The 27520-nt window shown below is 37.6% G+C and overlaps 1 protein-coding gene across 1 annotated transcript; it reads left to right on the top strand.

Annotated features, from left to right (window-relative positions):
* Positions 1 to 1578: 1578 nt before the first annotated feature.
* On the top strand, positions 1579 to 3219 carry LOC127084455 (uncharacterized). Its single transcript, XM_051024907.1, has 4 exons — positions 1579 to 1777; positions 1969 to 2311; positions 2394 to 2477; positions 2918 to 3219. Exons 2-4 carry the CDS (start codon positions 1987 to 1989, stop codon positions 3028 to 3030), a joined length of 522 nt encoding a protein of 173 aa, XP_050880864.1. The 5' UTR covers positions 1579 to 1777; positions 1969 to 1986; the 3' UTR covers positions 3031 to 3219.
* The last annotated feature ends 24301 nt before the right edge of the window (positions 3220 to 27520 follow it).

Below are 27520 nucleotides of genomic sequence, written 5' to 3'. Positions count from 1 at the left end.
ATGCAACTATTTACACTTTGTATAATAAAGTTATTGAATGATCTCACTAAAGTAAAGTAGGACCAGTTGAAAATCGACATGTATAGACCAACATCGTATGATTTTCATGCTACACATTTCATGATGAATCTATGTCATTTAGTTATGTCATTATTAGTGATCATTGATGGGTTTAGTTATGATTGATATAACAGAAAATCATTTTGATTATATATACTGACATGACTAATGGACAAGATAATGGATATGCTTAACGATTATAATGGTAAATTTTGAGCTCATAAAATCTAACATGTGTGTAAAGTTACATATGTGACCGATGAGAGGTAGTTAGAATTTTGGATCACAAATGTAACAATTAATGTGTTAGGGTCATTGTTAATTAGTCAAGACTTAAAGAGATCTAATTAATATTACATAAGTATGTAGCTAAAAGCAAAAATGTCATGAAAAATAAGGTTTTTGTCTAGATATCATAAGTCAATATCTAATTTGATGAGAGACCAAATTAGAATATTGAAAACTAAGAAATAACTCTTAGTTTATTTATATGAGTCATGGTCCCCATTTGTAGAGTGACCGAAATACACTGTTTATCATGATTCTCTCTTCATCTCTATCAAAAGAGATTCAGAGAACCTTAAGGAACTCTACAGATCACATACCTGCAAACCTTCAACGATTTCAATGGTAAACTCAGATACGCTTCCGCTTTCACTTTCTGATTGAATTCTGATATGAGTTTAAGGGATATGAGTTGATAGGTTATCGACTCATAGTGATTAGTTTAGATTTCTCTTCTTATTTTATATATCGATAGAAATCACAAGGTTATGAACACATTCAACACCTCTTTATATAATTGAGACAATTAGACTAATTGTGCAATTTGTAACTCCATGAAAGGGTCAATATCCAACATTTAAATGTAAAGCTAGTATACTTTAATGGAGAATTAACAAAAGAAGATGCAAATTTTGAGATAAAAGACAAAGTGATCATCATATATAGGTTGAAAAATTCTCTACATGTCTTGAAACAAACCCCTAAAAAATGAATTAAGAAGATTGATGATTTCCTACCTTGAAAAAGGTCTGTAAGGTGTGTGCTTTTATGTTGATCACATAACCAAAATTGAAAGTGGTGAGCATGAGATGATTAACTTTAATAGATACATGATGTCTAATGTTGAAGTCTTACCTTATTTCTTGAGAAAGGAATTTAAGCTAACTGAAGTTAAGAGTTTAATACCTTATTTCTTGAGAAAGGAATTTAAGGTAACTGAAGTTAAGAATTTAATGACACGATATAAACTATGTGCTAAAAAGGTCATAATGAAATTTGTGCCACATGCAAAACATTTTGTTAAAGTTGTTAAATATGTCACCTACGGTGTTGAAAATTCAATAATAATTACTCTAATATTAATGAAGTAAAACAAATGTTATAAACATCTCTTTTTAATAGACATTAATATAATTTTTTTATTGAATTAAACGCATATGAGTCATAACAGTTTATAAAATGAAAAATGGATGTGCTTAAAAATCTAGTATTTATAGCCCTTTTGAATGAAGTTTGTTTTTCCATAAAAAAAAAGGAGGTGAAATGTTTTTCCTTTCGGTTTAAGTTGTTAGTTATGTTTTTAATCACATAATTATTTGATTAGGTTTGAAATAGTGGTTGTTGTTGTTCTAGTTAAATGGATGGAGCGCAGACCTGACTAGTGATTCAGTTAGATTCCAGTTTGTTGTTCAATGTTCCGGTCATCTCTCAGGTTTGTCTTCTAAACTCTGATTATTCACACATTACTTGCAAATCATGAATCGGTTATTGGGATTATGACTAGGGTTTCCTTCTATGTTGCTATTTTTGGAGGCCATGGATCTGATTCCCATCATGCTGTGTTTCTTTTTCTATAAATTATCATCACTAAATGGAACTTAATATCTTTCTTTTCCTGGACAGCTCCACATAGATTCTAAAATGGATTTGCCCAACACTCATCTGCACAATCCCAACAATCTCCAACAATCTCCGCCCAATCATGCTGCAAACGGACATCTCGTCTATGTCCGTAGAAAATCAGAAGGAGAAACACCCAAAAATACAGCTTTCGATAATACAAGGCAACTTTATTGTGAAGAGGAGATCGTTCAACCAAAACATCAGATAAAGGACCCTAAGGTTTCTTGTTTCCCAGCATTTGCACCTTCACTTGGGAACTCCGTGTATTGGGAAGAGCGTTATCAACAGTTGCACATGTTTTTAAGGAAATTGGACCAATCAAACCAAGCCGACTACATCCAAAGTATGTCTAGGAAAGATTCAATCATTCTCAAATGCTTTCTTCTAAATTCCTCTCTTATTTTATTTGCCTCATCCTTTCGCAGTGCTTCATTCTCTGTCTTCCATTCAACTTAGCAGACATGCTGTTGAGTTAGAGAAGAGATCAATTCACCTTTCACTCGAAGAAGGTAATCAGCCATTAACTCAAATCTTATGATTATTCACTATCAATACTGCTTCTGGTCTTTCAATTACTCTCATGCCATTCTGCCTTTCTTTTATTCTCTTACTTGTTTAGGTTATTCATTTTCTTTTCTCTCTATTTACTCAAACTGAATGCTTTATACACTTTATTCCACCTATATTTCATGCTTCAGATTTCGGCAACACAACTCTCATGTTTCAACTTTTAACAGATTCAACACTTTTTGGTTTATTAATAGTAGCATTTTCCCCCCCTGTCTGGATGATACATTGTGGAAACCATATGTTTTTGTATTGTCGGCATCCTTGACCTGTTTCATATATGCATAAAAATTCTTACAGCAACTGATTGTGTTTTAGATTTACCAAACAGCATATATTTTGAGACAACAGGAAGCTGATCATTTTTTTTTCTCAATGACAGCGAAAGAATTACAGCGAGTTGCTGCTTTAAACGTCTTGGGGAAACCAGTGAAGAACTTCAAAGCACCGGCGGATCATGGCGAGTGTTCAGACAAGTTGAAGACATCGACATGACCTTTCTGCCTTTTATGCTGCAGTAAATTCCCTAAGGCAGTGGAAACTTGAGACTGTTTACTGTGCATAGTTGCAATGTTTTTATGCTGATTGTTTTTAATCTTCTGGATATCCAGTTAACTTAGAAAGTAATTTGCATCTCTTTGTTGTTGTTGTTATTATGAAAATGAAAAAGGGGGATTGTTTATACTTCAACTCGTCAGAATTTACTTTCTCTGTCAGTTTATGGGGAGATTTTGCAAGCCTTTGCCGCAATGGCGTGCGGAATTCAGATAAAATCATTTGGAAGCAATTTAGTTAATCAAATTAAAAAGCCGGCTTGAATTTTTTTAAACTCTTCAAATATTTTTTTTTCAATTCTCCAACTAAAATCTTATATAAATAAAATCTCAACCACTCATACTCCCTTTCCACAACTTTAAATAAATATACATGCGCGAACAAACATCATCATATCTAGGGGTGAACAAAAAATAGTTGTCCGACTCATGCTAACCGAATGCGGTCGGTCGGGTCAAAATCGGGTTGCTGGGTCAGCCAGGTTGATTAAAGGCAAAATATCATTTTTTGTCCCTTAACTATATCATTTGGTCCAGTTGGGTCTCTTAATTCTTTTTCGTGTCACTTTGATCCTTTAACTTTTAAAACATTGTCACGTTTGTCCTTCCGTTAGTGGACGTTAGTCAAAGTCAAAAACAGTTGCCAAGTGGCATGTTACTTGATAAGGTGGATATGTGACTCATATAGCTTCAAAAATGTTGTGTTGACGTGGATGTGTGACTTAATATAGCTTCAGAAACATTGTGTTCTTATTCAAAACGAAGGAACCCTAAGTAGCTGAAGATACACAAAGGCGATTGAGGCGATTAAACTCACGTTTGAAGGCGCACAGTCTGGAAAAATCAAGCGAAATGAGGGATTGAAGACGAAACTTCGATCACAGGTAAGTATTATTTGCATGTTTTCGTAACTGAATTATAGCAAAATTTAGGGATTGTTGTAGATTTAGGGATTTCTGTACAGTTAATTTCTTTTTTTTAGATTTAAGGCTTTTCATATTTTAGGATTTTGACGTACTCTATTTGAAACTCAATATAGGGATAATGGACGGATTTTTGAAACTCAAAATTCATCACAATGGTGAATCCATTGATCTTGAACTAAGTGTGTATGAAGGATGACTAGTAGATGATCTGAAAGTAGATGTTGATAAGTGGAGTTATTTTGAGTTAATTGGTGTATTAAAGGAGTTATGTAGGGACTTTGAGACAATATATTACAAGGACCCTACATTTTGGATAAATGTCCTTGTTGATGACAAAGGTGCTTTAGAAATTGCAGATCTTTATAGGACACACCAAAGTGTTGATATCTACATTCAATACATTTTATCTCAGACTGATTATTATGATGGTGTTGTTGATAATGTTGAAGAGGGGCCTGATAACATTGTAGATGCTTAATAAAGTGCATTAGGACATTGTAGAAGAGTTGAATGGTGGTGATGTTAGTGTGGAAGAAGATAGTATTGGATTGAAGGATGGAAATGTTGGAGTGGACTCGACCAATGTTGCAGTGGAATCATATAATTTTGGAGTGAAGGATGTCAATGTTGGAGTGAAGGATGTCAATGTTTGTGAGGTACATGATGAGTACAGTTCGGATGAAAGTGAGGATGACAACTACAATTATAATATTGTTATGGAAGTATCTTTTGAGGACGACTTTGATGGGAATGTGATGACAGTCCATTATTGCATGAATTTAGTCGAAGAATCGGATCGAAACAAGTGAAAGATGAGTCAAAATGAAGAAGAAATACCAAGAATGAGGACAAAATAGTTAAGTGTGAAGATTGTGGACTTAGTGAAATTTTGGATGAAAAAAGGAGCAAAAAGAGTGAAGCTTCGAAAATAATCACACGCACCATCGCGTGCACAATAGGGCAATAAAAGTTGTATCGCACGTGTAACGGTAAATTCATGACCATTAAGCTATGGGTAAACTTAACGTCAATAAAACCAGAGTTGCCACCGCACTTTTATTGTTTTCAAAGGAAAAGGGAAAAGTACGAACTAAACCCAAATAAAAGAAGTCTTCAGATCAAAACTAATAAAATGGCAGAGATTACAGGTAAGGTGGTTGGTTACATAGAGGGAAGGTGTTAGCACCCAAAGTGTCATAGGTACTCTTAGGGAACCCTTTTTTATGTGTGCATATGTTTTGGTATAAAAGATGTTTGCAAATAAATGGAGTGTGGGGATGAGAAAAGAATTCATTAATTATATTTTTGTGTTTGACAAGACCTTCGGACTTGTGTCTACGTACCAACATAAAATGAGGGATCAAAACCTCGTAGTTCGTGGTATCAATTTCAAAATTAGTGAATTGCTTTTAACAAAAGTTTAAATTTAAAAGAGGCATAAAGGGCCTAAAAGAGTTTGAATGAATGTTAGTTCTTTTTGTCTCTTTTTTTGAAATTTTAAGTCAATACGATTAGGTTCATTTACAAGTTTGATTTAAGAAAAGAGTTTAAAATGCAATGGCATAAGACCAAAGTTTCTAATTTGCAAAAGAGTCTAAGTTTATAAATCACAAGCAAAGAAGATTTTCAAAAGGGGGAGAGATTTGAAATTTAAGAAATGGGAGGAGATGAAGAGACTAATCCTAAGCAAAAATTTAAAAGTTAAGAGTTGAAAATATCTGACCAATGAGATGCAATCTGTAAGACCCCAATTTTGACCTTAAGATCCCTCATGCAATTTCATCATATGCATATGCATTGGGATCACACTTTGGCATCATCCTCACCCCTCTTTCATTGGGTTTGTTTTGGGAGAGATCACCAAGCACCATGTGATTGTATCATACTTATATATTATCATTTTACTAACCAAAATACCAAAAATATGTCTTTGTATTTGCCTAACTTTTGTAGGTAGGGCATGATCCTCATTGATCTATCAAGTCCACATCTAGGGTTTGAGACCCTCATGGCTAAAAGCATAACCAAGGATTGATTCAAAATGTATCAAAGCATCATATATGAGTCCCATTGATCTCTACATGTTATATTGATCAAGTATTCTTCAAGAGTTTGGAAGTGATTTGCCTTGGAAACCCTAGTTTGACTTGGTATCTTAAGTAACTTCTCCAACAAGTTATCTCACCAATTGATCAAATTCCTCAAGGGACACTTCAAAAATTCATCATCTTATGCATATATGATCTATCATGAGCCTAAAAAGTCAAGAGAATTGAAGGTTAGCAAGTTGGTTGGTGGTGGTTGGCCAGATGAATTCATCTGATCAAAACTGGGTCTCCCTAGATCTTATCTCCTACAATTTTCACCATATCAAAATTATCCCAAGAGGAACATTACTTTAAATGACATTACAAACAACTTTCATGTTGAGACCTAGAGCTATTTTTGCTTTGAAAATCATTTTCTATGTTGAAACATTATAGGTCATTTTGTCTAAACCCTAATGTGAAAGTCAACTTCCCAAGGCCATAACTTGCTCAATTTTTATGATATGAAAGATTTCCAAGTTGAAAAATCAAATTCAAGATGTTTAATTCAACTTTGATGTTTGTAGTGAGAGCTAATACAACTTTTATGAGCATGTGATATGAGGATACATTATAGGTCATTTTTGACTTATACCATTGAACAAGTGATTTTTCCAAACTTCAAAAATGCATAACTCCATCATTCTAAATCCAAATGACATGCAATTGGTTACCATTTTAAAGGTCTTTGAAAGAGATACAACTTTGATGAAGACACTTTTCTCATTTTAAGCTCACATAAAAAGTTAAGCAAGGTGGAATATTAAGATATATGACTTGACACTTAGAAAAATATTCAACATGTTGAAATCTCCAAACTTCCACCTCAAAATTCACCATGATGCATGTCTTGATTTTTCATTTTGGTCATGGTTGAAGGTGGACCAGTATGGTGAGGTCCACCGGAGAAGAAGACCGTAGCTCTGGCTCCGGCGATGCGTTGGCAAGTCTCTGAACCACATGATTCATCCAAATTGTTTTAATCTCACGCGTTGGTTGTGATTACCATATCCGTTATGCTGTTGACTCAAGACCACATGGAACACGCGCTGGAGACCATCTGATCTGCCACCTCAATTAATGAGGGAGATCATATGGTCCACGTATTTTTGTAATTTCTGATTTTCATTTTTATTGCTTTATTTTCATTAATTCATATTAATTTTAATATTGATCCAAAAAAACATGGGACTTTCACCAAAAATTTTCAAAAGTTTTTCTCTTTCATTTTATGAATTAAAACTCTTTTTTGAATCAATATTAATATTTTTCATGATTTAATTGTTTTTGTGCATATTTTTAATTGTTTATAAATACTTTTAACTTTCCAAAAATAATGAAATTTTTTCTCCAAGGTCCTTTGACCTTGTTTGACCTATGATAAATCTCTTGGCCATTTATTTGGTGTTTTGAAGAGGTTTTAGATTTTTGATCAAACATAATTTAATTTAATGCATTTTTAATTGATTTTTAATTGTTTAATTGTGAATAAATTGTGTTGAGCTATTTTTATTGACTTGTGAAGTTTGACCATTGTGTTTGGGCCTTGGTCAAAGTTGATTTGACTTTGTTAGATTAAAATCATTGGACTTAGGGGATTGATGAAATGTACATTTCATCTCCCAAAATGAATGAATGATTTTAATTTGATAAATTCTTCCCATGACCAATTTGGGTTTGTCTCATTTTTCCTCTCTCTTCATCTTTAATCCCATTCTATCCCATCCATTCCATTGACCCATGATATCTCTATATCCTAAGGCTAATTGGTTCATAAACCAATACAAGTATGGATGAGATTAGGTCCACCCTTTTGCCATTTTCTTTTTAAGTGTTATATGTTTTAGGAGTATGGTTCATTATACCATATCTCTAACATGCATTAACACTAAAATTTATATTGCCCGACCTCAGATAGTTGTGACTTCTACATAAGTCCAATTACGATTGCTTAACATAGCGCTAAATTTTGACCAAAAGCATAACATTCTAGTAAGTGAGATTGTAAGTCTCCCCCCTTTCATGGTATTGTGTGGAAACTTGGTATTTTTTCCTTCATTTGGAAGATGTATTGGTTCAAGGATCCATGCTTGTGAATAGAGGATTGAGTGTTCTCCAAAGAATGACTTAAACAATTGAAAAGCAAAAACAATACTAACATCTAATCAACTAACATTTGACTAACTTATAATTTCAAGTCATTTACTTTATGCACTTTAAATACAAGTCTTTTATCATTTGCCATTATACATACTATTTAACTTGTTTATTTTAATGCCATTTTTACTTTGCTCACTTGAGCCATATATTGTAATTGTATATACTTGTTTGTGTATTTTGTTTGTGTTTGTGGTCTTAGGACCTTAATGTACATAATAACAACAAAAACCCTTAAAAAATGTTTGTGTGGACTGTTGGATTTGATCTGAGACTTGGACTTAGAATTAAACAACACTCCCTATGCAAAAGGACTTGGCCAATGCCAACTTTTCTGAAGCCAGGCCATTGTGAATTGAACTTTCATCTGATGCAAGTATTGAGATCCCTTTTGAGTTCCTCTGCTACATGGTCTTGATGCAAATGTTACTTTGAACATGTGTTTAATGCCTTATTCTGAGCCATTAAAGGAGTGTGTCGTCTGATACATGGGAGATTATGAAGAAGACTATGAAGTTGCTTGCTAGGATGTGGCTATCTTTATTTGATGCCTTGCTCTTCATCTTGCTATTTGTGTATTGATATTGCTTGATTCTAAAGTCCAAAGGAAAAGTTAGTTTTTATATGACATTCTTATCTATTGGATTGCATCCCATTGGTCAGATCTTTTCAACCCTTAACTTTTAAATTTTTGCTTAGGATTAGTCTCTTCATCTCCTCCCACTTCTTAAATTTCAAATCTCTTACCTCTTTCAAAACCTTCTTTGCTCGTGATTTCTAAACTTAGACTTTATTGCAAATTAGAAACTTTGACCTTATGCCATTGCATTTTTAAACTTCTTTTTCTTAATCAAACTTGTAAATGAACTTAACCATACTTGACCTAAATTTTCAAAAGACAAAAAAAGAACTAACACTCATTCAAACTCTTTTAGGTCTTTTGTGCCTCTTTTAAACTTATATTTTTGTTAAAAACCAACTCACTCACTTTGAAATTGTTACCACGAACTACGAGGTTTTGATCCCTAATTTTATGTTGGTACGTAGGCACAAGGCCGGAGGTCTTGTCAAACACAAAAATATAATTAATGAATTCTTTTCTCATCCCTCCATTCTATTTATTGCAAACATCTTTTATACCAAAAACACACACACACACACATAAAAAAGGGCTCCCTAGGAGTACCTAGGACACTTTGGGTGCTAACACCTTCCCTTTGTGTAACCAACCTCCTTACGTGTAAACTCTGACATTTTATTAGTTTTGATTTGAAAACTTCTTATCTTTGGGTTTTGTTCGTACTTTTCCCTTTTTCTTTGGAAACAATAAAAGCGCGGTGGTGACTCTAGTTTAATTGACGTTAAGTTTATCCATAGCTTAATGGGTATGAATTTACCGCTACAACTGTCAGTAATAATCACTTTAGACATCTCTTATTGGTTCTTCAACATTTCCCGACACACCTCTAAGGCCCAAGTAGCATTCTTCTTTTTTTCGCTCTCTAGACATGCAAACTTGACAGAATAGGTCTTCTTAGTAAAGGTAACACCAACCATCTCCAATAATGGAAGTTTGTACTTGTTAGTATTGTGCGTTGAATCGATGATGAACATAATAGGAAACATGTTGAACAACTTGATGAAATGAGGATGAATCTAAAATATATCTCTAACGAGTACTCCATCCTCGCACGTTCGGTACCTAGAAACATAATAGTTATCATCCAAAAGTTTCAATAGTTGTTGCATTTCACTTGTATCCCCCTTAACGCCTTGTTATTTTGGTATCGAATATTATACATTTGCTTGATATTTGAGATATTTTCGGGTCTTTTACGTTTCAAAGTTGCAAGTATGTTTTTCGGTTGAAACATATTCAATGTCATGTCTGAAACACATTCATTCTCTTCCGGCATGAGACGACACCTAATTGGATGACCGACTAACTTTTCACACAAGTCATGGTTATATAAACCACACATGACATTAAATATCCATTTCTTATTTACCAACATATAACCACATAACTTAAAGGGACACTCTCATTTTGTTGAATCAATGTCATCTCATTTAAAATTCTAGAGAGGAGGTCTATATTTACCACTTCTTTCGCATGCCATTGTCACAAATGCACATCTTCAATCTGAACCATTATCAAACCTTTCGATTACCACACCAAATCTCAGATAGGAGGCTGTTAGATGCCCAAAAGTGCTTATTTAAGCTATCATATGTGGGCATCTTTCACTCTTTTGCCTTGCTAAAATTGTCAAAATCACATTTATTTTACATGGAATGCGTTACATTGATAAACAAGCTTGGTGCCTTTGATGTGTTTGTTATTGTGCAGGAAAGGCATGAATTAATTGATAATAAAGACACAAGAGAATTGGCAAAGGAACCAAAGCAAAGGAGCATTTCATCTGCCTGCTCGCTAGGCGAGGCTGTGGCGAAGAATGGGTTCGCTAGGCGAGCTCCTGGCGAACAGCTCCAGTAAATTAGCAAATTAATTCGCTAGGCGAGCTCATGGCGAAGTCTGCAGCGAATTCATTCTGTTTTGGTGAAAAAGTGCAGCCAGCACTCACTCGCTAGGCGAGGCTCTAGCGAGTCCCCAGCGAGCATTCCAGTAGCAAAACCTCTCAACCTCGCTGGGGGCGAGCTTGAAGCGTTTCCTTCGCTAGGCGAAGGTATGTTCGCTAGGCGAACATGACAGTTTAGCAGGCCCTGTTTGCTCTGGGCGCAGGGGCTTTTTGTGCCCATTTTAGGACCTCGCTAGGCGAGCTATTATGCTCGCCTAGCGAACATGACAGTTCTGCACTTGTCTATAAGTAGCAGGTGCCACTTTTGGGCACCATACCTCATTTTTACCAACTTTTCCATTTTTTGTACTTTCTCCTAGATATTTTACAGCATTGCTTTGTGGGAGATTTTATGCCCTAATTTCATTTCTCTTCATCTAGCAACCATCTTCCACAAAAAGAAGGTGGATTCCCATCCAACTTCGATTATTCGACTTGGATGTTGATCAACCCTCTTTCCTTACTTGCCGACCAAGCTACCATGAAAATGAGTAGCTAAGTCTTCCATTTGTCAAGGTTAGATGTAGGTGATTTCCGAGCTTTGTGTGTAAATGTAAGGATCCTCATATGTAAACTCTTTAACGGTAAATATATGATGAAAACTTTGTTTCTATTTAAAACTCTTTGTGTTGGTATTTGATCGAGAGATGTTTACCGATTCTTGACCTAGGTTTTCATCCAAACTTGTTTGTTAGCTAGAGATAGTAACGAATGATTTTGTTCACCATAAGGTTGAACCAAAAAGTTGTCATTTTGATAGATTGTGTTCGAGAGAAACAATGGATCAAAATGGCAAAACTCACAATGGGTGTTCGAGAGAAACGCATTGAGAGGACCTTGTGAAATAATTTATCATCTAAAGGAGTTTATAAGATGATTGACCGAGCAAATACATGCAAAGCAAATGTAATCATTGAAACCTAACTTTGACAATATTTCTCATATTAATCAAAACGTAACTTTTACCGCAATTAATTACTTTGTATGCAAGATAACTTGATTAAAACCAAAACCCTAGTGTTACATTAAGTTAAGATTAATTCAACCATTGAACGGCAGTGATATCTTACAATCTCTGTGGATACGATAACAAAACCCGACACTTAAAAACTGTTTCAACAAAATGGCGCCGTTGCCGGGGATTGTAAATTGATATTGCGAGCATCGCATTGGTTGTTTAAGTTTTAGCTTGTGAATTTTTGACTTGTGCTTGTAATTTGTTTGGTTTAGTGTGCAGCTTACGTTTTATGCGAGGGAAAATCCCTGTGGACGAACTTCTTTTTGATCCTGAGATCGAGAGAACCGCAAGGAGGCTCAATAGCAAAACAAGACGTAGGAGGCAACAGGCTAGGCAACGCCAAGAGCAAGGAGAAAGTTCTTCAACCACAAATCCACACCCATTCATACCAAACATGGAGCCACAACCACCACCACCTATTTCTACTCCATGTATCAATAGTCCAAGGAACACCGCTCAGTTTGCCAACCAAACAGGAAGGCAAGCTGAGATGAAGACGGGAACTCTGAATTTATTATATGGGAGTCCATTCACCGGAATGGACCATGAAGACCCATTTGCTTTTCTCACAAAATTTTATGAGATAGCATTGGCTGCCGGAGTGGATCAGGCTCAGGAGCTTCCGTTGTTCAGACGTTTATTTCCCCACGCTTTGCTCGGTAAAGCAAAGGATTGGTATCTCGATCAAACCCCAGCCGTAATGACAGACTGGAACGTGTTAGAAGAGAAATTCATTGAAAGATTTTTCTCCCATAACCGATTCATGGAATCAAAGACGGCCATCTCGGTGTTTTCTCAAGGAACCAGTGAATCTTTGAATGAAGCGTGGGAGAGATTCAAGTCCATGCTTAGGAAATGTAAAGGGCATGGATTTGATGAATTAACTCAAATCCATATCTTCAGAAATGGACTTCAACCAAACTGCAAAACGTTGTTGGATGCCACCTCGGGTGGCTCGTTGATGTCAAAAAGTGCCGAAGAAGCCACCAACATTATCAATCGAATGGCTCTAAATGATCTTCAGAGTCAAAGTCGTGGAAATTCTTTGAAGAAGGCGGGAGTGCTTGAGTTAGGGACGAATGATGCCATCCTTGCCCAAAACAAGCTCATCTCACAACAAGTGGAACTCTTAACGCAACAAATCAAAGAGTTAAGAGAACCGTCAAAAGCTAAACAAATAGCTTGTTGTGAACTTTGTAAAGGTGAACATGACACCGGATTTTGTCCACCTCCCGGTTTTGACGAAGTAAACTACATGGCCAATCAACGGGACTATCAACCAAGACAACAACAACCTTATCAACCGCACCCTCAACAACAACAACAACAACAATTCCAAGGGAACCAAGGGTTCCAACCTAGAAGCAACTATTATCATAACCAAGGTTATGGAGGTGGTTCTTCTAGTCGTCAAAACCCTCCCCAAAATCCGTATCAATCTCAACAACCGCCGGTCGTCAATTCTAAATTGGAAGAGACATTGACGCAATTCATGCAAATGTCAATGGCTAACCAAAAGAGCAATGACGCGGCTATAAAAAATCTCGAGACTCAAGTTGGGCAACTTGCTAAGCAACTCGCGGAACAACAAACCGGTCCTTCCTTTTCGGCAAACACGCAAACAAATCCTAAGGAGTATTGTAAGGCGATCACAACGAGAAGTGGGAGGGAGTTGATGAGTGAGAATAAAAAAAGAGTTGAGAAAGAAAATGAGGAGGAAATAGTTGAGGAAAATATTGATGGTGAAGTGGGGGAGTGGAATGAGAAGGAAGAAGTTGAAAATAACGAACAGAATGGTGAAGTTGAAAAAGGAATAAGTGTGGAGATTGAGAAAAATACAAGTGATGAGGTAATAGGGGAGGTAGTGAAAAAGCCTAGATGGAGGAGTTCTAGAGTTGCAAAGGGAAAGGAGGTAGTGAGCGCTACTCCAATCCAAAATCTTCCTTATCCTCATGCCCCGTCCAAAAGGGAGAATGAACGGCATTACGCCCGGTTCATGGGTATCTTTAAACAATTGCAAATCAACATTCCGTTTGCCGAAGCCTTAGAGCAAATGCCCAAGTATGCCAAATTCATGAAGGACATACTTACAAAAAAACGGAGGCACACGGAACCTGAGATAATCTTGCTTGATGCACGATGTAGTGCCATCATTCAAAAAACCCTCCCAAGGAAGGAATCCGATCCGGGACGAGTTGTTTTACCAATAACCATCGGAGACACCTACATGGGTAATGGCTTGATTGACTTGGGATCTAGCATCAATTTAATTCCCCTGTCCATTATCAAAAGATTGGGAAATGTTGATATCAAACCTGCGAAGATGACTTTGCAACTCGCTGATAAATCTACCACTGCACCATATGGAGTGGCTCAAGACATGTTAGTCAAAGTTGATAAATTCTTCTTCCCGGTTGATTTTATTATTATTGATATGGAAGAGGATGATGATGCTCCGCTCATCTTGGGCCGACCATTCATGAAAACCGCGCGCATGATGATAGACGTAGACAACGGTTTGATGAAGGTAAGGGTCCAAAATGAAGAGGTAGCCTTCCATCTGTTTGAAGCCAAAAAGTATCTCAATGATAAACATGATTCTTTCCGAATTGATGCCACAGACGAGAAACTTGTGGAAGTCGCAAACCAGGTTCATGTTTCGAATCCTTCCGAAAGATTTCTTATCGGAGTATACAAAGGTTCAACCAAAAATAAAGGAAAAGACATAGAAGCATTGTTGCATGAATTAGAAGCTTGTGGAGAACTTGTCTATCATAAAGAGACAAGGGAAGGCGGGGATATGACTAGTATAGTGGAGGAGCCAAAACTAGAGCCACATTTGAAATATGTGTACCTTGATGATAACTGTGCTAAACCCGTGATCATTAGCAACAATTTGTCCACAAACGTAGAGAATCAATTGATGCGGGTGCTAAAAAAGAAGGAGGTTGTCAAATTAGTGGAGGCCGGGATGAATTGTTCTATAGCCGACGGTGAATGGGTAAGTGTTGTGCAAATAGTTCCGAAAAAGGGTGGTATTAGATTTTATCAAAGGTTCATCAAGAACCTCTTGAAGACGACAAGGCCCTTGAGGAGGTTGCTCAACAAAAGGGATCCCGGGAGCTCAAACAACAAAGTAGAGCGCGGAAGCTACACAATTCCGCTTGATGCTCCTCTGTGAGCATCGCACCGTCGAGCTTAGCCGACGTTAAACAAGCGCTTGTTGGGAGGCACCCCAACATTGTAAGTATTTACTGTTTTTCTGTTGTGTTGTGATGGGATTCGAAGTGCTAAAACCTTGCTGAATGAACCTGTAATGCTGCCTTAGGAAAGGCAATTGCTGTCATGCTCGCTGGGGACTCGCTAGGCGAGGCAGTAGCGAGCTGATTCGCTAGCTGCTCGCTAGGCGATGCAGCAGCGAGCGCTGCGTGACAGCACTTATTTTAAAATCTCAGCAGGCCACTCATTTTGGCCCAAACACAAACTTTTCTGTTTTTGCAACTCTGCTGAGGCAATTTAACCGAGCACTCTCCGCACTCATTTCGTGGCCTGTGGACAGGCCAGTCTATGGTGAGGGGGTGGACGCTGAAGCTGAGAATGATGATGATGATGTTGATGATGAGGCTACCGGTTCTGAGGCCGGTAGCGAGGAGGAGTCCTGAGCCCTTTGTGGGTTAAGTTTTTGTATTTGTATTTCAGTTTTTATTATGTCATTTCCATTTGTATTTTCGAATTTTGTATTTTGACCATGGGTTGTACTATTGGGGTGTTTTGTCCCCCACGAACAAAATTTTATTTTTCAGTTAATGTTATTTATGTTTGTTGTTAATTTTGTGTGTTTAATAAATTTTTGGTTGAATGAGTGGCAAACCCTTCTAGATTGGTTGCTCCTCAAGAAGTACCCAATGAAGGTGCATCCGAGCTTGGATGGCAATGATAAGAATAACAAGTGAATGAAGCTAAGGTACATGGTTACCGTCGGCTAGAATTTTAGAATGCATTAGGAACTTTACTCTTTTTGGTAAATTGAATATTGTCTTTGTGCAACATAATTGAATGAATGTTTCATCTAGAACCTAAAACCACAAAGTGTGAGGAAACCTCCATTGTTCACTTAAATGCTGGATTCTAATAAGTTTTGTTGATTCATGTGATTCATTATTTGTCTGTTATTATTGTGAAATTGTGGAAGCAATTAGAAATGATCAAGGCACTTGTTTTCTTTCGAGCACAACTACATCCAAAAACAACTTACCTGTGAGCAGAGAGAGTATTTGTTAACCCCTTTGAGCCTAAACAGTTGAATCTCGGCTTGAAATAAAGCGAGATCTCAAAAATCTTTTTTTTACAACCCGGAAAATATTGATTATTGTTCTTTTGCCGTAAAAAGGTAAGAGCATTCACTTAGGGTGTGGAAGAAATAAGTTGGGGAGAACGAAAAAGAATTGGTAAGCACCACAACTCTTGAAAAAGAAAAGAAAAACCGAGCAAGCATAGAAAAATATATGTATAGAAAATATAGAAAAGAAACATCTGTTTTGTACATTTGATGTGAAAGAAAAGAACAAAAATATAAAGAATGAAAATGAATGCTTGCTTGGAAGAAAAATAGTGAAAAATAAGAGTTGAGTTGTGGAATATGTGTTGTGAAGGTTACAAATAAGAAACAGATGAAACAAGTCGAGTAGTGTGAATAATACTGTGAATGTCTCTTTTGCATCGGCACTTTCGTTTCAATGGCCTTAGAAATGACCCTTGTTTGTTAACCTAACCAAGCTTCAACCGAAAAGCCCTTAGTGATCTTTATGCTTCCACAGTAGCATTTTTAATTGATTAGACATTGTATGAATCTGTTTGATTTCTTCATTATTTGTTAGAGAGTGAGATTAGTCCCGCGGTTGCAAACGCGCAAAATCTTCATTCCTTATTCGAAGAGGAGAGATAGGATGATTCATTCAGAATAGTATTGTTGTAGATAGATAAATATTTTGCATTGCTATTTAAGTTTAAGTTCCTAGGTATTATTTTATTCAAACCGTTGGGAACTTGTATATGCGAATTTCGCTTGTGTTTGAGCCGTTTATCCAACTTCGGAGAAACCGTTTCTTTATGCAAATCCTCTTGTCTTTCAAGAGGCATACTTTGCTTGAGGACAAGCAAGAATCTAGTTGGGGAGAGTTGTTAGATGCCCAAAAGTGCTTATTTAAGCTATCATATGTGGGCATCTTTCACTCTTTTGCCTTGCTAAAATTGTCAAAATCACATTTATTTTACATGGAATGCGTTACATTGATAAACAAGCTTGGTGCCTTTGATGTGTTTGTTATTGTGCAGGAAAGGCATGAATTAATTGATAATAAAGACACAAGAGAATTGGCAAAGGAACCAAAGCAAAGGAGCATTTCATCTGCCTGCTCGCTAGGCGAGGTTGTGGCGAAGAATGGGTTCGCTAGGCGAGCTCCTGGCGAACAGCTCCAGTAAATTAGCAAATTAATTCGCTAGGCGAGCTCATGGCGAAGTCTGCAGCGAATTCATTCTGTTTTGGTGAAAAAGTGCAGCCAGCACTCACTCGCTAGGCGAGGCTCTAGCGAGTCCCCAGCGAGCATTCCAGTAGCAAAACCTCTCAACCTCGCTGGGGGCGAGCTTGAAGCGTTTCCTTCGCTAGGCGAAGGTATGTTCGCTAGGCGAACATGACAGTTTAGCAGGCCCTGTTTGCTCTGGGCGCAGGGGCTTTTTGTGCCCATTTTAGGACCTCGCTAGGCGAGCTATTATGCTCGCCTAGCGAACATGACAGTTCTGCACTTGTCTATAAGTAGCAGGTGCCACTTTTGGGCACCATACCTCATTTTTACCAACTTTTCCATTTTTTGTACTTTCTCCTAGATATTTTACAGCATTGCTTTGTGGGAGATTTTATGCCCTAATTTCATTTCTCTTCATCTAGCAACCATCTTCCACAAAAAGAAGGTGGATTCCCATCCAACTTCGATTATTCGACTTGGATGTTGATCAACCCTCTTTCCTTACTTGCCGACCAAGCTACCATGAAAATGAGTAGCTAAGTCTTCCATTTGTCAAGGTTAGATGTAGGTGATTTCCGAGCTTTGTGTGTAAATGTAAGGATCCTCATATGTAAACTCTTTAACGGTAAATATATGATGAAAACTTTGTTTCTATTTAAAACTCTTTGTGTTGGTATTTGATCGAGAGATGTTTACCGATTCTTGACCTAGGTTTTCATCCAAACTTGTTTGTTAGCTAGAGATAGTAACGAATGATTTTGTTCACCATAAGGTTGAACCAAAAAGTTGTCATTTTGATAGATTGTGTTCGAGAGAAACAATGAATCAAAATGGCAAAACTCACAATGGGTGTTCGAGAGAAACGCATTGAGAGGACCTTGTGAAATAATTTATCATCTAAAGGAGTTTATAAGATGATTGACCGAGCAAATACATGCAAAGCAAATGTAATCATTGAAACCTAACTTTGACAATATTTCTCATATTAATCAAAACGTAACTTTTACCGCAATTAATTACTTTGTATGCAAGATAACTTGATTAAAACCAAAACCCTAGTGTTACATTAAGTTAAGATTAATTCAACCATTGAACGACAGTGATATCTTACAATCTCTGTGGATACGATAACAAAACCCGACACTTAAAAATTGTCTCAACAGAGGCGTCCATACGAATCCATTGAACCATTATCAAACCTTGTTGATTTTTCTTCTCATAAGATGAGATAAAAAAATCTCTTAAAAATATTCTCTTACGTAATTTTATATTTATACTTAAGTAATATAAGAATTAATTTAGTAAACATTCAAATTAATTTATGAGTTATTGATCCGCGCGCGACAGCGGATCAAATTGGCGCCGTTGCCGGGGATTCTTGTTTCTTTTAATCGTTTTTAGAGTCATAGGTTTAGTGTCTAAGCGTATAGGTCCTAGACAAAACGAGTATTTTTGACAAAACGTAGTCAGCGACAATTAAACTCGGATATCGTCTCAAGGATTCTTGTTTGTAATAATTAAACGTAATCGAATGGGGGGTTGATTTGATGTTCAATTACAAAAATGCAGAAAACAAGTGATTATGAAAAGTGATTATTTGAATAAGCTGAAACGAATCAACCCACTATATCATCTTCCGACTTATCATTGATCCCTATAAAATTCCAATTCCCTAAACGGGTCTGATCCTATTCGATTACAAAAACTACTGACAAGCGCAATAACAATTATACGAAGTCTGTCCCTGAATTCCGAGTAAAGCAAACAGATTAAAACTATTGCGAATTAAGCAAACGCAATATGATCGAACGCGATAATGCAAAAGCTACACTAATCACGAAATTGATTCAAAAGCAGACAACAATCAAATTAAAGAATTCTATCATGTAAAAGCAATTAAATTAAGCAAGTAATTGTGATTATAGATATAATTCAAAGGAACAGATTAATGGAAAATTATAAAAGAACCTCAAAGTGGCATCCGATTACAGTGAATTGATTCTTGGGAAATTAGTTCTCCATAGTCATTCTTTGCAAGCTCTCAAATTCGTACGTGAACCGTGATTTTCCCGTTCCATTCCCCATGGTGTACGGCTGCTAGACCTAGGGGAAAACAAAGACCCGTTTTACAACTCAACTGGGTCGACCCAGCCCACTACAAATGACCCAACAAAAATACAAATAAAATTCTGCAACTTCAACAGACTTTCTGGCCCTGCTACAGTCCGATTCAGCTCTCGACTTCTGAACAAAAGTTGTAGATCTTTTTCTTAGCTTTCCATCAACTGGTAGCACGTCTCAATCCGATACTCCTAGCTCAAGATATGATTTTTCTCGCGAAAGCTGCAAATGCTGAAAATTAAATACGAAAATTAAATAAGTGCAAAAATAACATAAATTATGAAAACACATTAAAACATAAAAATAATCAAAGCAAACCAAAGAAATGCTTGAGTACAAACATGAAAGAACGTGCATCAAAATGAACTGATCAAATTCTCCCACACTTGAACTTTTGCACTCCGAGCAAAATGAAAAATAAAACAAAACACAGACACATCAACGATTACTCATTCTAGGCTACAAGTCATCTTCGGTTAAGTTTGATTCGATAGATACTAATCTTGCACACTAAGGACATTGTAAGAACACTAATCCACAGTTATGCAAACATAAACCTCCTGAATACACAAATTAACTCGAATCATGTTATTATATTAAAGCCTAACTTACTCATCCTTCTTTGGCTCTTTTTCATTCAGGCGCAATCACATTAAGCCCGTTATCTCCACACACTCATAGCAAGGCGACCGGTTAGTGACTCTGATCCTTTTCTGCACGGGGTTCTGGTACTTAAGTGGCATAACCCTTTGCTTATTCAGTTGTAGTTGCGGGGGATCGGACCGTAATCCGCCCTACCAAGTTCAGTACCAGAAACCGCTGAACCAACTGACAACTAGTCTTATTTTCAATTTTTTTTTGAAGGTTCTACATCCGTTGGGTTAAGTGACCGGGTGAGGGTCACCAAACTTAGAAGGTGCATTCCTTGTTTTTTTTTTGGAGCACTCACTTATATTCATCGACTTCCCTGCATAGAGTGCGTGTGAGATGGTGCTGAGTGCTGAAATAAACTACTCAAGAGCTATAAGAAAAATGAGAACTCAAGGCTATGTGTCATACGGTGAACTGGACTTTTTTTGTGGTTTTAATCGCAATGTCGCGGTTAGCAAGAGTCGCCACCGACTTTTCTTTTATCCAATAAGGAAAGGTGGAAAAGAACAGGAAAGACCTTAATTTAGATTTTGGGTTCGGGAGGTACATTATACAAAGGGAAGGTGTTAGCACCCTTTGTATCCATGGTTATCCATGGGCTCTTAATTGCTCGATCACTTATATTATTTTTGTCTGAAAAAAAAGTGTTTGTGAATTGTTTGGAAAATTGTTTTGAAAAGAGAATTTAACTTTGTAATGATTCTTGTATGAATGTATACAAAGTGGTTATCCCGTTTTAGTTTTGAAAATTGTTTAGAAAAATATAACTCGGTAATGATTCTAGTATGAATGTATACCAAGTGGTGATTTTCTAAAGGCATTTTGAAAGGTGTGAGGTGCAAAAAAATGTTTTAAGTTGTGAGCCAGCAATTAAGAGTTATACCGACCCAAGGTCTTTACGGGCATTTCCTATCCTTATGAGGGTAAAACTGTCCTTATTATTGAGAAATAAGTAGTTTTATCCTTTGGATGTAAAAGGGTCATCGTAGGGTCATCGATTGGTCATTGAAGGCAACAGTTATGAGGATACCTTAGCATTCGAAGGGACTATCATCATTTAACCGTAGGCAACATCGGAGGGTCATCGAGGGACAAAGTTGTATATTCGAAGGCAACATCCGAGGGACTATAATTTATTTTATGATGATTTAACCGAAGGGTCTTTGCTAAGGGTATCCCCACGTTCGCGGGACATGACCGTAATATCGTAATCGTAAGGCAACAAAGAGAGGTCCAAGATCACTTATTCAAAGGCAAAGTTTTACAATTAATTATATAATTAGGATGAAACTCCACAGTAAAACTATTAAAAATAATATATTAAAAAATTAACACATTAGAAATTAATACATTAAAAAATTAATTTAGGGTGAAACTCCACAAGGGTATCCCATAAATAAAGTGGAATACCTAGCCAATAACCTTCTCCTGGGATATGTGAACCTTTACGAAACTCAAAAAAGAAACATGTCAGAACACCAAATCAGGGTGCAATCGAAGATTACACCGGAGAAATATCACAACAATAAATAGGATAGGATGAATAATGCATGGCTATGATAAAACATAAAAAAAAAACAGAATAGGCCACGGATTTTGAATTTGAAAACAGCCCCACGTTAGGAACTTTGAATTTTATGGCATTTTATCACAGGAATAACATGATCAAACATTCAGGGTATTCAGGCATATTTAAATTCCCATACGAAAGCAAATTATATATCAACATTTAATCATGATGCATTATATATGTAGATATGGCCAATTGAAAGTATAAACAATAGAGATACGCAAACCTGTTTGCCAATTCAAGGTTGAAGGGATTGACCACTTGTAGTATCGGAATAAGTTAGGCAGCGGGAATTGGACGGCGATGGCTTCGGTGCAGATGGGCTGCCTTCAGGGTTTCTTTACTCTGAATTCTCCGGGTAGGCAGGGTTCCTATGCCAAAACTTCTATTCGTTCTTCTCTGTTCTCTCTCTTTCTTTTTCCTCAAGGTTTTGTTCCAAGGAAACCTCAGAGTGTTTTGCTTCTCTTCCTTCTTTCTCCAGTGAATCTCCCAGTGTAAACTCCAAGTCTAAACTCCAAGTGTAAACTCCAAGTCTGAAACTTCAGTATTTATAGACTAATTTCGTGGGTAATGGGCTTGAAATGAGGGAGACCCAAGTCCAAAATAATTTGTTATATATTTATTTTAATTATTTAATTAATTAATTAATTAATTAAATTTTTTTTTTTTTTTTTTTTTTAGGAAAAATGATGGGTAATTTTTGGGGTATGACAGCTGCCCCTGTTCAATATTCTTGAACCGAGAGAGTTAGGATGGCGTGTATGCCATTCGTGGTCTGGAGGTGGAAGATTATTGAACACTAGAATGCCCCAAAAATTTGCACTTGAGAATCGACAGTTGGTCTTGATGGAGATGGGCTTAAAGATGCCATCCGGGAGGTTTGATGACGAAAGCTTCAGATCGAGCCGTACATTAGGCCAATTTGAAGACATGGGTGCCACACTGGGTCGTACATTAGACCGAATAATGAGTCATCCATTAGGCTGCCGACTTCGCTGGGGAGTCGGAGTGTGTCATATGCTGTTGGGGATAAAGGATCAGAATGGACCATACGCTAGATCGTATCTGAGTTGCAGAATGAGCCGTACGTTAGGCTGAATCTGATGACGAAAGGGGTAGTCGTACGTTAGACTACACTTCAGAAATGTACCGTATGTTAGGTAGCATTTGAGGGGATGGACATCCGAACGAGTCGTACGTTAGACCGTCGCAGAATGAGTCGTCTGTTAGGCCGCATCTGATGATGAAAGCGGTAGTCGTACGCCAGACTACACTTCAGAAATGTACCGTACGTTAGGTAGCATCTGAGGGTTGTAAGATCCAAACGGGTCGTACGTTAGACCGCGTTGGAGTTGCTGGAGTTCAGAATGGATCGTACGCTAGATCGTATCTGAGTTGCAGAATGAGTCGTACGTTAGGCTGTATCCGAAGAAGAAAGTAGTCGTACGCTAGACTACACCCCTGAATGTACCGTACGCTAGGCAGCATCTGAGGATTTGAAGGTCCAAATGGGTCGTACGTTAGACCGCATTGGAGTTGCTGAAGAAGTCATATGTTGGGCTGAATCAGAATGAACCGTACGTTAGGCTGTATCTGATAACCTGTATATGTTGTACTTGCAATAAATGTCTGGGATGGGCTTAAAGATGCCATCGTTAGGAGGATATCGAAGTGTTGTCAGAATGAATGTTCCCATGAACTGTATTTGAAATATGTATCTGAATCTTGAATGTGATTGATAAAGGTGTCTGTCTGAATGAACCTTTTATTTTGACTATATCAGGAGGATAAATAACCTGCAAAGAAAAGTTAGCTTCATGCTATGTCATGATGTATGAGATGTTTCGTGTTATGCTAAAATAAATGCGAATGTTGTATGCATGCGTATGCTGTGAAAGGATGTAATGAATGAGTTATGCGTATGAGAAGTTCTGCTTGGGGACTCTACTGGGGAAAATAAATCCCCATCTACTGATTTGAGACATTTGTGTCGATGACCCTTTCTCGGCTGGGGATGCTTGATTTCTGTCTGATGGTGGAAATATTCAACAGAGCCTGGCTGGGGATGGATGAGATGATCAATCTGTCTGGTGACGCCGACCTCTGTTGGGGAGTAACTGGCTGTGCCTGGGGATACTGCCATTTTCTTCTGGGAAAAATAGGCTTGCTGGGGAAGAGAATTGGTAGCGGATTCATTGGAAGCATGGTTAGACCTTATCCTCGATCCTGAAGTCTTGTAGTAATTGCTATTGCTATTCTATGCATGTATTTTTGGTAAACATCAGTCATATTCAAATGCACATATTAATTCAAATTAAATCAATGGACATTTACGCAACCAAAACAGAAAAGTAAAAACAAAAGCATCTTTTTTTTGAAAGAGGGTTGTATTGATTTTGAAAGGAGGCCTATAAACAGGCAATTTGTGTACAAGGAGACAGAAATCCTAGTAAGAAGAAATTGTCGAAAACAAAGAGAAAGCTATGTGGAAGAAGTCCTATTGATTTTAAGCCTACTACTGTCATTATGTCTTCGAGCATCTCATCCCTTGCTGTCGGATAGAAGTGATTGGCTTGGTCAGTCCCTCGAACTTGGATGAAAGTTGACTGAGAACGGGACATAGTCATACGCTTTAATCCCTAATTTTTGCCTGGACCGCCTTTTCAGGTTTTCAGTCCACCAGGATACCCTTTTTTGCCCAAGCCGCCTTTTCAGGTTTTCGACTTGCCGGGTGTACATTTTTTTTTTATATATATCCCTAATTTTTGCCCGAACCCTTTTGGTTCGCCGGGATGCCCTTACTTTTGCCTAGATACGTCGATCTAGCGGGTCTCTTTTATGCGTAGTATTTTTTAACTATGTCCGCGTTCACGGGATGTGGGAAGTCTTCACCATCCATTGTAGCGAGTATCATGGCTCCACCTGAGAATACCTTCTTAACTACAAATGGCCCTTCGTATGTGGGAGTCCATTTGCCTCTGGGGTCAGTTTGTGGTAGGATGATGCGTTTGATTACCAAGTCGCCAATTTGATACACTTGTCTCTTGACCTTTTTGTTGAATGCCCTGGTCATGCGCTTCTGATATATCTGCCCGTGACATACAGCCGCAAGTCTCTTCTCATCCATCAAATTTATCTGATCGAGTCGAGTCTGAATCCATTCGTCCTCGTCTAAGCCCGCCTCTTTCATGATCCTTAGAGAGGGAATCTGAACTTCCACTGGTAAAACGGCTTCCATTCCGTAGACTAAAGAGAAAGGAGTTGCCCCTGTCGAAGTTCGCACGGAAGTACGATAACCATGAAGAGCAAATGGTAACATCTCATGCCAGTCTTTGTATGTTACTGCTATATTCTTGATATTGTTAGCAGTCCCCACGGCGCCGTTCGTCTTTGGCCGGTACGAAGAAGAGTTATGGCGTTTTATTTTGAACTGCATGCAGAGTTCAGTTTAGTACCATTATCAGTGATAACTCTTTCAGGAGACAGCAGGTTTCTCGAATGTATATTTGATAAGATCCATCTTAGAAATCAATAAAGTGGTATGATTCAACATATACTGTCTTAGTCGGCGAGCAGCCCAAGCCAAAGCACAACAAGCTTTCTCGAGCTGTGAGTATCTTGTTTCACAGTCGGTACCTTTTGCTAAGGCAGTGTATGACATGCTCTTTTCGACCAGACTCGTCATGTTGCCCCAGCACACCCTATTGAATTTTCTAACACGGTCAAATACATAGTTAGAGGTCTTCCTTCAACCGGTGGCATCAGAATTGGAGGTTCTTGGAGATATTTCCTGATTTTGTTATTCATCATTCCATGCCATCTCTTGATTTTTCCTTTTTAGTAATTTGAAGATGGGTTTGCAGGTAGCAGTCAAGTGTGGAATGAATCGGGCAATGTAATTCAAGTGTCCCAAGAAACCTCTGACTTCTTTCTTGTCTATTTCAGTACCCAAATTTGCAATTTCAATTGATTCCTCTTGCGGCTGTATGGTCTTTTCTTCTTGCAGTAGTCGGGCAAGTTCTCCAGGGACTTCACAATCTTCCTCACTTCCATCCTCGGCTTGGTAGATCGGATTTTCAAAGTCATAATGAACAGTAGCAGAGTTATTACCAACAGGACCCAGAGTGGATATGGATCGGCAAATTGTTACGTGCGTGTGTGTAAGAAAACATAGCTCGTTTGAAAGATAATAGGAAAGACAAAGAGCGCAATATTTGAATGCAAAACGTCCATTGATTTATTGAATATAAATATGCTTATGAAAATGACAAAACCCTTAACAAATTAGCTATTGTGCCTCGGGCATAGACACAATGCTTTAAGAAGTTTGATTGTAAAAGAAAATTAAAATTTGCAATTCTAGAATAAACCATAACAATTACTCCTGACTAAAGGAAATCAGGATAGTGTCTTCAGCCTTCCAATTGTCGAGTCTGTTACCAATTGTTGGGAACATCCAGCTATCTCAGTCATAATCATCATCAGCATCTTCCACAGCATTAACAGTCTCGTCATGATTTGGCAGAGGGGCAGTGATGCCATTAGGAGTCTCCGGAGGATCAAAGATAGTCGCCTGTATCTTCCCACTTCGAATGCCACTTTCAACATGTTCACCTGTTAATATAAGTTCAGCGAAACCCAATGAGGAACTCCTCAATAGATGGCTGTAGAATGGGCCAGTCAGTGTGCTCATGAACATGTCCACTAATTCTCGATCAGTCATAGGGGGTTTGACTCTGCCAGCCAAATCTCTCCACTTTTGAGCATATTCTTTGAAACTTTCTTTAGATCCCATAGTCATATTCTGCAACTGTAGCCGAGTAGGCGCTAGTTCAGAATTATACTGGTACTGTTTATAGAAAGCAGTTGCTAAATCAGTCCATGTGTGGATGTCAGAGCTCTCGAGCTGATAGTACCACTCCAATTGTGTGCCAGACAGACTCTCTTGGAAGAAATGGATCCAGAGTTTCTTATCAGTGGTATACGGCTGAATCTTTCTCACATAAGCTCTCAGATGCATCTGAGGACAAGATGCCCCATCATACTGAGTGAAAGCGGGGACCTTGAATTTGCGGGGAATGACCACATCAGAGACCAGACCCAAGTTTTCGAAATCCAGACCGGGCACTTTCTGCCCCTCCATAGCTAGCATACGTTCTTCCAGCAACTTGTACTTATCATCCTTCGGAGAGTACTGTTCATGTTCATAATCTTCATCGTCGTCCTCAGAATTGACGAGATTAGGATTCTCATCTTCCGAATCATTCTCGGTCTCTTCTTCTGAATCCTTCGGAATTCTAATCTTGACTCCTGTAACCTGTCCCTTAAGCCTTCTCCCCGGGTTGATGTAACCCACAGGTTTCTGGTCCTTCTTCTTCTCCATCAAAAGAGCTTTCAGTTCTTCCTGCCCCTTAGATAAGCTCAGCATCATTTCCTGGAATTGAGCATTCTGGGCCTGGAGATCTTTGACAGTTTGTTCGAGAGCCATTGTTCAATCTGTTTGAATCTGCTGGAATCTGTTGGAATCTGTTTGATAGGAAAATCGTGAGAACACTGATCCTTTAGAATACCTGTTATGCGATGCAATGCAATGTATGAAATGTTTTCAAGGACTTTCGGGATTTAACTTTGCATAAACTAACAAAAAGAGCTTTTTTTTTTCTTTTCTCTTTTGTTTTTGCTTTTGTTTTTGTTTTTTCTGTTTTTTTTTAGCAGAGTTAAATCTCTAAATCCTTGAAATGGTTAGTACAATGCCATGATGTTATGATGTTATGTTGTTATGATGTCATGTTGTTAGATA

This window comes from Lathyrus oleraceus, chromosome 5, assembly GCF_024323335.1.
Source record: "Lathyrus oleraceus cultivar Zhongwan6 chromosome 5, CAAS_Psat_ZW6_1.0, whole genome shotgun sequence".
NCBI lineage: Eukaryota > Viridiplantae > Streptophyta > Magnoliopsida > Fabales > Fabaceae > Lathyrus > Lathyrus oleraceus.
The sequence above is the reverse complement of the archived record's forward strand: the minus strand, read 5'-3'. Positions and strand labels throughout refer to the sequence as shown.

Coding starts and splice junctions, on each gene's coding strand:
- LOC127084455 (XM_051024907.1), top strand. CDS start 1,987: ATGGATTTGCCCAACACTCATCTGCACAATCCCAACAATCTCCAACAA. Junction 2,312..2,393: donor CCAAGCCGACTACATCCAAA/GTATGTCTAGGA, acceptor ATCCTTTCGCAG/TGCTTCATTCTCTGTCTTCC. Junction 2,478..2,917: donor TCACCTTTCACTCGAAGAAG/GTAATCAGCCAT, acceptor TCTCAATGACAG/CGAAAGAATTACAGCGAGTT.